Genomic DNA, 13,517 nt, shown 5'->3' on the forward strand with positions numbered 1-13,517 from the left:
TATATATGCTCTCTCCAGAAACAAACCAGAAGAGCCCCAAATTTCAGGGCTCAAAAGAGCTCCCCTGTTTCTTTCCACTAAGGAATCTGTTCCTTTGGATCATACACCCACATAAAATCCAGTAATTCTGGGAAGTCGTTTGAGGAGTAAGTCCAAGGTGCAAACTAAAAAGCTGGAATCTTGGAAACTTCCCAAGTTGTCTCCCCTGAAATATGTCTCCATGTCCAGCTGGCCTTGTTGTATTTCAGTGCCCTTGGTGCAGAACAGCTGACTCCAGCACTTCCTAAAGGAGCATCACTGATGCAGAGAACCATCAAGGTGGCTCTGGATTGGAACAACTCTTGTCCCACTGGGAAACACACTTCTAAAGGTGTGAAAGCAGGTACACCGCAGACCAAGAAACTGACTAAAAGTAGACCATTTATCCCCAGTCCAAGGTATGTTCCAGTCTGGATTTTTGTCACTGGCTTTTTAAGGAAATTGGAAATTTGCTCCAAGGGCTCAGGTGCATTCTGAGAACTACTGCCTTCATGCCAAGGTCTGTGATGTAGCTGCAGTGGTGCTGACAGGTGCCAGGCATCTGGTGCTGCTCTGCAGGCTGTCAGGACCTACTTTGTGAGGTGGTTTCTTGAAGGACTGGAGTATAGACAGAGTTCTGCTCCAATTCTATACCACATAGGAGCAAGATATGGTAAAGGGTTTTCTTGGAAGTGAGAAGTACTCAGCACTCTACAGTTCAGGAAAGCTTTAGTCAATCAATGCTGTCTTAATTTGGTAATTACTCCATTTCCAAATGCAAGAAACTGTTTCCCCAGTGCAGGACTCTGCACAACAACAAAGGAGGGACAATAACTGTTGCCCAGAAGGAAAAATTACAGAGCATGTAGATGGAAAGAGCATCTTATTTGGGTGGAGGTCATCCAGCTACTGTATGCCACTGGCATATACAGTGATGGCAGTAAAATCCAAAAGGGAGTGAGAAATGGGGAAAAGAGTTCTCTGTATCAGCCTCAAATGCAAAGTCTTAACTTGAATTGACAGAGTTGCAGCAGTAATATTTTCTAGCAACATTTTTTTCTACAGTTTCAGAATTTTAGTGGCACTACACTTTCTGTGAGGAAAAAAAACCACTATGCTAGTAACATTTGTGTAAATAACTTCTGGTAATTTTTAAATGTAGATATAATAACTAATCAATCCTACAGACTTGTAAATCAAACCTCTGGCAGACACCTCTTGTAGAAAAAAACTATTTTCCCTTTTAAGTAAGAAGGCTGACTATGTAATTCAGTGCATGGAAGTGTATGGCACAACTACACAGTGTGTGACATTATAAACCACTCCAACACTTCAGTAAGTATGAGCAGTGAACAGGAACAAAGAAGGAAAGTGGATCTTCTCAGATGCAGAAACAAAATAGGGACAGAAGGAAAATTTTAGGGAATTGAGTTTACATGCTCAATAATAAATTACTTTAAGTTGAGTTTTTATTATAATTTACATAACAAGATCCAAAACGCTTTATGATAGCTTGTGAAGACTAACCCCACTTCAGCACAAGTATTTAATGCACAGAGACACAGTTCCAGCATGGGTGAGAAGAAAAATGATAGTCCACAATGCAGCAGTGAAAAGGAAAACAGACACTCAGGAGTAAACTGTCTCACTTTACTTCTTTTCTTCAGCTCCATGTAAGCTGGTTTTAATTACATAGAGCAGATATTTAAAGCCAGGCATTCATGAGCATGTGGCCCTGATACATCTCATGAACTGGTTAAGTACTACTCAGTTATTAGAACATTTTGGGTTTTTTTTCTGTTATTTTATCTGATTGCCTTATGGCTTCTACTATTTCTTAATGTGCTTTTGCCAGTAGAAAGAATCAAGGATTTTTATTTTAGCATGGGTCCATCTACCAAATGAGATTTTAGGATAATTTATAATTATTTCATTTTGAACAACATGATTAAAAAATCTGCATATATTTCACACCATTTATTACTCTGCAAATTGAAACTGATATGCCCCGTTACATACCAGTCCTCTAGTACAGATTACATTTTCCTCATATAGTATCACATTAAGATAGAGAATACCTATGCTGTGACATTCTCCTTTCTTTGTCTAAACAGAAATGTAGTGTATCAATTTCTAAAAATATGCTAATTATAAAGCCTCATATTAATGGAACTGGCCTTACATTTGTGTGACAAAAAGTAAACCTGTATTTTCAATTAATATTCTTCCTATGTAGGTAGCATAAAAGTAAACCTTTCTTTCTCTTCTGAATTGAGAAGGGTATTAAAAGGATCATTAGCTTTTTGCTGACAGAGTAATTTTAACGTATTTTCAAAAAATAACAAAAGATCTTTTTTCTGAAATATACTAAGATATAACAAATACATTACAAAAAGCCTAAACAAAATAGTATGTTCACCCATTATGTGCAAGTTCAAGTTCCAGCTATTTTTCACACGTTAAAAACTTAAATCCTACCTCCCTTTACTTCTCCCAAGCCAGTCAAACACAGAGTTAAATGCAGTCTCTTTCCTGAATACCAAGTGATGGAGATTCTCAAATCTCTTCATCTGTTTCCAGTTCAGCTGTTGTTGCTCCTTAATCTTTCTCTCTAGCTTCTATTAGCACATTGACGAATGTCTTAATATTTACTTCTGGAAAGAGGAGATAAAAACATTTAGAGTTACTTCTATCTCATAATATTTCCATAATACAGCACAGAGAATGTGAAAATGAAAGTTTTACTGTTAAGCAGCTACCTAATTAACTAATTCTAGTACCAGAAGCATAGTTTGCATTTGTCCAAACTCATGCCCAATGACAGCTATCCAGTAGCATATGCCCACTTCTCTTTAAATCCCTCTCATAATCTATTTCCAAAGGAGAAACTCTCATTTTTAATAGTATATCACTATTCTCAACATTATTTCTAAGGTAACTGGAAAAAGGAAATTGACACTTAATGAACCAGCTCTCTGGTAACATTTCTCTTGTTAGCCCAGTGGGTTTTGATTCATTTGGATTATATATTATAATGCCATCCAGGTTTGGTTTTGAACACATTCCAATATTTTTTTCTTTATGCCAATACATTCCCCTCCTATCACTGCAAACCTACCAGTGCAAGTCATGATACAAACTGCTAGTTAGAAAGATGACCTAGGACAAAACTTTCAATTCAGGAAACTTTTGCACTATCAAAATCTCCTCCCACTCACTGCTCCATCTAGTTGCCAAGAGGCACAGTGTCCTCAGAGAGGCAACAATGCCTTTCTTCAGCTGATACAGATGTGAGCAAAATGAGCTCAACTCCCTGAACAGCTCATCCTATCTCTGCAACCTGCAATCTCCTGCTTATGTTACAGCAACCACGCTGATGTAACTCATTTCACATGATGGAAATTAACCACCATCTTACTTTGAAGTGCTGGATAATATGGAGCCAGCTGTTTGAGCATCCTGGTCATTTTAGGTACATCCTTTCCCAGTAGTCTGTTCACAGTGTTGGGAGCAAGACCAGCATCGACTCCATCAAACATCTCTTCTGAGCTTCTGAACTGCTGGTGATCTTGGTACGAACCACTGCCAGAAAATGAGTCCTGATGTGAACTCCAGTCTCTCTGGTAGACTGATTTCTGATACCTGAATCCTTGACACCTAGATTCCCGCTTCCAGCTAGAGTCCTTGTTCCACCTATAGCCCTCATTCCACCTAGTGTCCTGGTGCCACCTGGAGCCACCTCTTCCTGAAACAGCAGAATTTGCAGAAGACGTACAAGTATTCACAGACTCATAATTCTTGTAAGAGGAATAGTTTTGTGAAGTATAGTTTGTAAAGAATCTTCCAGATGAAGTATATGAGGCAGAAAAATTGGGATAGGATAATTCTTGGTCACTTATATGCCTCGCTTTGGTACACACTTGCTGATTCCTCCATTTTGTATTTTTTCTGTCAAATGAGAGTCTGTTATCACAGAGCTCACTTCCTTGCACATCACTGGATATGTATTCTGTGGAGTACTCCTTCACTGGGCTGGTCTGGTATGAAGTGGCCCCAGCAGTCGAATTCATGCATGGCATGGAGTTTCTGAGCTGTCTCAGCCATTCGCTGACACCACTGGCAGGAGTATCAGGCTCAGCAGCAGGAGGGTCCCTGAGCAGGGACATACTTGCAAAGTTGTCGGATCTCAGATGGCAGGAGGATGATCCATTATCTGCTTGGTAACTGTTTGAGTGAGCAGGAACAAAAGAAGCACCTTCAGAACATTCTTCATACTGAGACAAAAAACCTTGATTCCAGTCAGAACTTCCTGAATAAATAAAGGGCAGTTAAAGTTAGCAAAATATTAAAATACCAGCTGCAAACACAACTACTTTGAGATTTTATGATGTGTACTTCTGTTCTTTTCCCATTTCCTGCCTTTACATCCTACCTGAGTTTGGCATCTTTTCACCCAAAAATTCTAATAGTAAATAGATCAAGAAGGGTTACTGCTTGAATTTCCATAACCTTAACTGCCATAGCACTGTTCAGTGAGACAGGAATGTTTTCAGACAATTAAGTCATTAAAGCTCCAGAAAATTATATCCTGAACTGACTCAGAGGGCAAAGACACACAGCACACCAGCTAAGAAGCACTATGGCTGGCCATAAAAGTAAATTTTCACAATCTGCGCAGGCTCCAGAGTAAACAAATTAGTAGAAAAAAAAATCTAAGTTACCTTTGTATTCTGCATCTGGCCCATAGTGTTCTGGGATGCTTTCCATTTCTGGAAATTCAACTTGAGGTACTGACATCAGTGGGCCTGAACTGTTGGTGTGATTATCCTAGGTAAAGCAAAAGGTCAGAATGTCTGTTTGTGAATGCAAGAATTTAAGAACTTTACAAATTCTAAAAAGCAACAAATTTCCCATAGAAAGTTAGCAAAGTACAATTTTAGGTGACAGCAAAGTCCATATGAGGGGTGTGTTGTTATCACATTACACCACTATTTTTGAGGGTTATTTGGCAGAGATATGTGTCTGGAGAACAGAAGGAGGTCTCTGGTGCAGACAATGTCTCCTGTTTCAAATTTATTGCCTCGTCTCTCTTATCATCACCTGGCTAAAACATAAAACTGCTGCATATCTCTATCTGGGAAATGCAGAATGAAAGGCCCAGCTGAGAGATTAGGCAACAGAAACAATATTTAACTGGTGTTGTTGGCAGCATTTGCACAGAGACAGTTACTGTAGTTCAACTGACACGGAACATAAAATTGAGAAAACAGTCTGAAACAGCTTTCAGAAAAAAACACATCCTGAATTTTGTGAACCAGTAGCTGCCAGACTGATCAATCATTTTTTTCACAGATTCTGGTATTTCTTCAGATTCCTTTTTCCACTGGTAGTCAACCTCTTTGCAAAGATGCTATGGAGGTTTGTAAGGACCAACAGATAGTCGAGAACATCTTGCCTACCTTAATCTTAACAGATTAAAACTCTCAACTGAAAGCAAAGCTACAAGTTACGAGAAAGACAGGCTTACCCAAAGGCCCACAAAAGAAAAAAGTGGCAAATTTGGGTGGCACTTAAAAGCCTCACTGATCTTAGAACAAAAGCAAAGAACCAAGGGACCACCACAAAAAGGATGACAACCTGTCATCAAGAAACAAAATAGTGCCCAGAACAGAACACACACGTAAAAAAAAAGCCAAAACAGACACATGATGATGGAATACTAAGAGAAATGTGCTATGTAATTAATATCTTTGTTACTTGAAATTGTAAAAAAAGAAAATTGAAGTACATTTAACTGCAGGTTTTGACCCATGCCTGAACTGTTACAGGTTAGCAGGGTGTTAACACAGTGAGTTTAACCACTCTTTTCCTCCCAATGGCAAAACAATTCTGGACAAGATTAAGTTACTTACTGCTGCCTTCTTTTCACAAAAGGCCTTCAAAGCCTCCATGAGTTCCTGTGTAATGCGAACAACAAGTGTTGCTTCTGAGTCTGAGGTGATGTGAAAACTCTCCTGTCAAAAACACATGGTTAGAACTGGTCATTAGGATGCCAAAGGGTCAAATACACAAACAGATCCAAGTTATACTTCGATTTTTGCATAACCAAATTTATACTGTTGGTTAACATATGGCATGTATGATAAATATATACAAAAATATAAAAAAATAAAATTGGGAGCATAATTATGGCCTGATAAAAGGTAAAACATAAACCGGGATTTCTGTGCCACACCTCTACTGTCAAGTCCATAAACATTTTGTTGCAGACAGAGAAGGGCACAAGTCCTAAATTTATATTATCTGCGTAGAAAATTGAATAAAAAATAAGCTTCAGGCTGATTACTAAGTAAATGAATTTATAAATTCATTTATAAATTCATAAAGTGGTTACAGTAAGTTAAAAGAATATAGGCAGTCTTTTTTAAGTAATAGCTGTGATTCCTGTACATAAGAGTCAATTAACTGCCAAGTTTTCTTGTAGTTTACTGATTATCCCTTAGATTTGCTTTTTCTCTCTCTCCTTCTAAAGTCACAAGTCACCATAGTGTGGAAGATACGAAGCACACATTTCAAAACATTCTATTTCTGATTTTGATGTATAAACACAATTCAAATTCAAATGAAATTTTCCAATTGCCTTAGTACAAGAACATGACTTTCACACAGTAAAACAGTGAACACAAATGGTCAGGTATTTTCATAAATCCAAAAGACAAACCAAGGCTTACTATGCCACTGTCAACAGAACTGATAAAACTTCCCCAATGACTCCAAGACCAGCAATTGTGCTCTCTCTGGCAGCCAGACCAGACTGGCTCCTCTTGCTCAGCATTATCAACAATCCCATTAGACATGGGTAGCCAGCAGCACTTGAGCACCATCAGTGCTGCTAATTAACACTGCTTCTCAGGGTGGCTCCTCAGCAAAGGGGAGAGTCATCCACAGAACAGGCCAAGAGCTCACACTTAATCCAGCCAATTGCTCTGAGCTAAGCTACAGCTGCACTAACTTTTGAGGGCAGAGTCCACTAAAATAGAAATTAATCTTGCAGTCAAATGAGTTGGATCAGTAATCAGAGGCTCCTTCAAACAATATTCACTGCATCGTACTGGTGAAACATCACAACTCTCATCACAATTATTTTACATACATACCAAGAACTCCAGAGCTTTCTGTTTCCGAACAGGATCATTCTGTGGGATTGTAGAATAGGGAAAAAATTTAAAAGACTGAATTTTACAGCAGTTGTTACATCATCTTGTACAGAATGAGACATTTTAATCTTTTATCCAACAACGAAAGTCAGCATAAAGAAAAGATATAACTTTAGGTCTGAGCCATAAACATGTAACCTTAGATGCTCAGTATCAGTTTGGTAGCTGTTGCAACTGGAATGGCTGCTAGTAAAGTCCAGGGTAAGGAAGCAAAAAAGGCCTTTGCATAATATCCACAGATGTTTTAATTCAGCTGCCCAGTTAGATGTTCAGAGTCCCAAGCACACTCATGGGGAGACTCCCGGTTTCCCTCTCCCAAGGGGCAGGGGGTGACCCTGGTCTCAGGGCAGTACAAAGATCAGGGCCAATTGGGGAATAGAGAGGGAGTGGCTCAGGGACAGGGGAAGGAGACAATGGGGTCCAACAGCTTTTTGAGGGAAGCTTCTTGTGTTTCCCTAACCTAGGGGATACCACCCAGGGTCTCCACAGGTAGCAGCTACACAAACACAACTGCTTTCTTTCCAATACCTGGAAGAACACATTTCACATCTAAGCCACACACCTACAGGAGCTATCTTCCCCAGCCTTTCCTAACTCAGGAGCAAAATCATGCCTAAAGAAGTCAAGTGCTCAGCTGCACTTAGCATAGAACCTGACCAGCCTGAGGCCCACACAACCAACTCTGCCACTAAGATAAAAACAAGGCACTCCTCGGTGCTTGTCTCCAGAGCTAATCAGGACAGATACTTCAGTGATCATTTTGAATTTCACCTCTGAGTTAGAAAAAAGGATTGTAAATCTGTAGATATATCTCAAGATTTAAACCAAACTTTCAGTATAGAATAGTCTTGAACTGAAGAGGAACAAAACAGGGAAGGGGAGACTGCAGCACAGGCTGGGAGACCTGGCCTGGATACACTGTCTCTGAGACTCAGTGGCTCTGAACAAGATTTATGAGAGCTAAGGTGAATGTACTGTATTCTCTTCCCCTCTGCTGTGATGAACTCAAAATACTGACTCATTAGATCAATTGCTTCTGCAACAATATCAATACTAAATGAAGCCAAAGAATAAACGTTTTCCAGAAAAATTAGAAACAAGCATAAAGAAACTGCTACAACATGAGACACTTGTGGGTATGTGAACACTTGTGTGGAGTTACTGATTCTACATACCTCATGCTTATAATCATCTTCCCACCTTAAAAGAAAGAAATTACAGTATTAAGATGCATTCTAAAAATCACTAAAACATTAAGTTTACTCAAAATATTTCAGTTTCCAAATTTTTATCACTTACCAATACTGGCTATCTTTCTCTAAGAAATAACAGTGTTTTAAATATGCTGTAAAGTCCTTATTCTGACTGACTCTCAAAGAGGCCAGTAGTGCAGAAGAACTTGTTTACAAATCAGCTAAAGGAGATGACTAAAATAATGGTGAGTTGGGTTTTTTTCTTCCTATATAAACAGCTTTTTATAAAACTTAATCAGCCAATGATATCCCACATAGAATGGAAGCAGCTTGAAATTTCAACTGCAATTATTTTTTGAATGCAGTATTTTGAAAGCCATAGCTGCTATTTCCTCACAGACAAAAAGGAACAATTTACAGGAGAGGAGTAATTACAGTGGAAAGACAACATAAAATATTTTCCCATATGATATTTGCTACAGAAAAATAGATTTAAAAATCTCTTTTGATTCTCCTGTGCAGATAGTACTCTCACCTTGCTTTCTTCTTCAATGGGGCTAGAAAATGAAAAAAAGAATTATTAGCAACATCACAAAGTTTGCACTGTATTACTGCAACAGAAGCATTACACAAACAGAACAGCCACTGGCCATGAAGTAGCTGCAGTTTCTGTAAAGAGCAGGATTCAAAAGCAAATGGCATGTTTAGAAACCAGCAGGCATCCTTGCTGAAAAGTCTGTGGGACACCTGTGTCCTAAAGGCTTTGCAGGGTACCTACAGCATCTATGTTCAGGCACCTGAATCCCACACAAGAAGGCTGTATGGAATAAACTGAGGTGGGCCTGTCCCCTCCATGAAAAAAAGGTACAAGGTCTGCATGTGGGTTTTTTTCCAAGTGACCCTAACAGCTGTACATACAATAGTTAAATTTCCAACAAGAAGTAATAGGGGTTGGAATGTCTGATCATCTCATCTGTATCAGTGTATAATCATGAGGAGGGAGGGAAGGAAAGCTCAGCAAAACAAGGCAGTCTAAAATAGTAACTATGCTTCAGAGAACCAGCTACTGCATGGCACATAACATTTCTTAATCATTGTGTTCCAGGATATGCAACAGGACATTAATAGTTCTCTGGACAAGTGACATCTTTGGCCCAAGACAAGGCCAAAAGATGTGTGTTGCCATGTTAACCAGTTCCCATTAGCACAGTTAACTCATGCTGATGAAGCTGTTAATGTCCATTTAGTCACTTGCACACTCATACCTGTGTACTAGGGGCCTTTCTTAATTATATCCCCAAACTCATTCTCACTGTCAGAAGAGAGTTTTGACATTTGCCAACATGATCTAGTCTGAAGTTACTTACTGCTGCTAACCCAGTAACCATGATTTTCTTCTAAATAACCAGAGGGTTTTTTTTTTTGGAGTTCGCTTGATGGTGACCTTATCACCTAACCAGAGCAAACCTTTATATTGAAAGACACAACACTTTTGCAGGTAACTTCCCTCTTGTCCATTTTTTCAGAATTCATATCCTGTTGGACAGGATATGATCTGTGTGGGATCACTCTTTTTGATGTTCCAGATTGATATTTAACCATGTCTTCCACTTCTACAGAAGTCTGCTGACTTGACTGATGTCAGTTTACTCTGAACTGAGAATTATTCAGCTAATTACCAGGGTGACATTCCCTCTTCTTTACAAGAGACACAGAAATCAAAAAGATTTCTGCCACCTTGTTTTGCAGACCAACATTCCAAAGTACAAGCCACAGAAGCCACCAATGATCAATAAAAAGAAGGAAAAAAAAAAGAAAAAAAACGCACTACCTCTGGTAGGCTCCTACAGCAGGATTCACGCTGACAAGTTCTGTTGATCTATGCAACCTTCACCCACTTCAATCAAACCCACCTTGCTTCTGATATTAACACTAGGGTCAAAAGGTAGCAAGGAGTATTCCTCCAGACTGACATCATCAAGTATCTATAGCACACCTACAGTAACAAAAGATGTAACTCAGCCATACTGGATGAGGGAAGATGTTGGGTTTTTGTTTGTGGGTTTGGTTTCCATCACTTGTTCCAATGGATTTGCTAAAGAATGGTAATTTCCACTTTCACCAGTGATTCAGCATGTTAAGTCTTCTGATGATAGAAATGAGGTGGAGAAGACTTTATCAGCTTATTCAAAGAAAGCCATCAAGCACCACTTTTCCATACCTTTTTACTTTCCTTGATGACCAAATTACTACAGTTATCATAAATAACCCCAGAACCAAGAAGTTAAAAAAAATCTAAGGAAGACTGGAAGCATGGCAATTTCCTTCTTTCATCACTTCAAAATCACAAAAGCCATAAAAATCTCTGAAAACATTCTGTGGTATTACAAGTTGAATGTTTTACATCAGTCAAACTCTTAGAATTCAACTAGTAAGTCATATGAGGCCAAATAGCAATTATATCGAAACTATTATATTCAAAAAATTCACAGACTTACATGAGGTAGCTGGTCTTGTGTAACCTTCCATCTAAAAATATAAAAAGTTTCATATTAGACTTTCTGACTAAAATTTCATAACAACAGCCTCTACTGCAACTGCCTTTAGGAAAGGAACAAGTATTTTTATTTATGCCAACATAATTAAATTGAATTAAATTAAATTCCTCGCACACAGATAAAGACTCCTGTAAATATAAATACAATTTGAGAAAAAATTTGCTTACATTTGAGAAAATTTAAGTTGCAAAAATTAAAAATTATTGAAGTTCAAGTAATAAAATTTCCAAATCAATGAATTCAGACTGAACAATTTTCAATTTAAAACATCTAAAACCTTAAAAATATAAAGCTTTGGCTTTTTTCAGATTAATTTCAATACTACTGTTCTTTTCCCTGGATCTTTCAGGGCAACCTAAAAGTAAGCCTTAGTTCAACTCACTACTACACTTCCTAGCAACACACAGAAAATTTAACAGGCTCTGCCAGCAATACTTTTAAAATTTACTCTATTAAACATAAATGCACTAATAAAAGACACATTAACATTTACTTCTAATTACCTGATACATTTTTAATCCTTCACTCTTCTCTAGTTCTCCTGCTATCCGTCTGAAAAACGAGACTTTGCATTCTCTTACATCTGTTGGTTTTCTCCTCATTTTATCTGGAAATTCTTTGGACTGTAAAAAAAAAACAGCTTGAAAAGGTTAATATCAAAATTTATCACAATATTAAAAAATTTACACATTTCATCTTCTGGACAAGCTTCTAAAAGATGGGTAAACATTGATTTGAATATTATGAACTAATTTCTTCTCTGCAACATATCTCATCAAATTTCAGAGTTACTAAAGTAGTCTTCAAAACAAAGTATGGTATCCATGCAAAGCTTGCTACCAAAAGGAAACACCCTCTGTACTAAATCCAGCAATACTATGGACATGCTGGGGAATAAAAAAGAATCACATTGTTTTTGGAACCTGATCTTGAAAGCAATCTAAGCACTTAGGAACAGACTTTGGAGCTGAAACAGACAGGCAGCCCTGGCCTTCACTGCCTCAATAGCCCACAGCATCAGAGCTCTTCATGCTGGCCTGACCCAGAGACAGTCAACTATGCAAGTACTGGCCATTTATCATATGGGGGTTTAAACGTCAAATGATCTAATTATTTAGAAAAAAAAAATAAAAGGGGAGTATCATAAAGAAATTTTGATCAAAATTCATCAAAATTACTCACAATGTATTCTCTTCTGTGTTTATATCCACTAAGATGTTCTATCATAGGTGCCACCTCTGAATTACACCCACACAGCCTGCATTCGTAACGTGGCTCTCTTCTTCCTTCAAATCTGATTTCAACCACATGTTCTAAACCTGTAAGTGCAAGAGTTACAAATATCTCTATTTTACTACAGACTACTGAAACAAATATATTCTTTTCAATGCTGCTCACCAAATTCAAAATAAATATATGAAATTATTCTATTTTCAGAATTTGACACTCCTTCAGGATCACTTCAACAATTCTTTGGACTTACTACCCAATCAGCTAAATCTATCTCTTTCCAATATCTTATTCTGAAAGGAAATACACCATCTATGGCAGATTTCAAAGCCCACCAATGTTTGGGACATTTTTTCAAGAAACTAGGAGAGAGAATGAGAATAGAAAATGCCCTACAAATGTCTAGATTTTAAAACTGCATTTAAAATACTTAGTCAAACATAATTTGAACAGTATCCAAGTAAAAGCAGATGTAGGAAGGACATTATTCACTTCACAAAACTGAATCTTTCATAATCTGAAAATGTTCCATAAACTTTTAAGAATCACAGGAATGAAAATGGGAATATTCTTCATTTTCCCTAGAAATTACTGAGACAATCCCTTTAAAGTATTCAGAAACCTTCAAGTTTGAGGCTTCTTACCTAGCATGAAAAGTTTTATTCTGAAAAGCTTAAACACAATAAATTTAAAAGCAGTTTAAAACAAGTAGGAAAATCCTGCAGCTGTTCCCTTATGTCATAATTTCCAGTACTCTGTATTTGTGATGGGTTGATCTCAGCCAGCAGCCAAGAACCACATAGCTGCTTGCTCATTCACATCCACACCCCTCAGCAGGGTGGGGAGAACACAGGAAGAACAAAAGCAACAAAACTCATGGACTTAAAGACAGTTTAACAAGTTAAGGGAAGAGAGGTAAAAAAAACCCCAAACCAACCAACAAACAAAAATCTATCACTCACTTCCCCACAAGCAGACCAATACCCACCCACAGTCTCTGAACAGCCACCTTGGAAGTTAAACCCTGCTTCCCCACTTTTTTTCTTTCTTTACTTCAACTGTGATTATTGAGCATAACATGATGTGGTACAGAATATCCTTTGTTCCAGTTTGGGTCAACTGTCCTGGATGTGCCATCTCCCAGTCTCTTGCCCACCCTCAGCTTATTCAAGGGGTGAGGACCCAGAATAATAAAATAGTCTTGATGCAGGTGCACTGCTCAGCAACAGGAAAAAACACTGGGGTGTCATTAAAACTGCTTCAGTTACATATCCAAAATATACAGGCTGCTATGAAGAAAT

The 13,517-nt window shown here is 38.0% G+C and overlaps 1 protein-coding gene across 3 annotated transcripts in view; it reads right to left on the minus strand.

Moving 5' to 3' along the window:
- Positions 1-1,469: 1,469 nt before the first annotated feature.
- The window catches only part of LOC128790206 (uncharacterized), a 28,915-nt gene continuing 16,867 nt past the window's right edge, over positions 1,470-13,517 (minus strand). For 2 of the 3 annotated variants that reach the window (XM_053946775.1, XM_053946766.1), the window contains exons 6-15: positions 12,169-12,305; positions 11,490-11,609; positions 10,927-10,957; positions 8,964-8,985; positions 8,411-8,435; positions 7,176-7,214; positions 5,931-6,032; positions 4,740-4,845; positions 3,437-4,327; positions 1,470-2,672 (exon numbers count right to left, since the gene is read on the minus strand). In XM_053946775.1, the coding sequence (XP_053802750.1) occupies positions 2,617-2,672; positions 3,437-4,327; positions 4,740-4,845; positions 5,931-6,032; positions 7,176-7,214; positions 8,411-8,435; positions 8,964-8,985; positions 10,927-10,957; positions 11,490-11,609; positions 12,169-12,305 (1,529 nt within the window). In that variant the 3' untranslated portion in view covers positions 1,470-2,616. Of the gene's footprint in view, positions 2,673-2,694; positions 4,328-4,739; positions 4,846-5,930; positions 6,033-7,175; positions 7,215-8,410; positions 8,436-8,963; positions 8,986-10,926; positions 10,958-11,489; positions 11,610-12,168; positions 12,306-13,517 lie in introns of those variants that run through there. The other variant, XM_053946773.1, reaches the window with a different exon arrangement.

This window comes from Vidua chalybeata, chromosome 1 (assembly GCF_026979565.1).
Source record: "Vidua chalybeata isolate OUT-0048 chromosome 1, bVidCha1 merged haplotype, whole genome shotgun sequence".
NCBI lineage: Eukaryota > Metazoa > Chordata > Aves > Passeriformes > Viduidae > Vidua > Vidua chalybeata.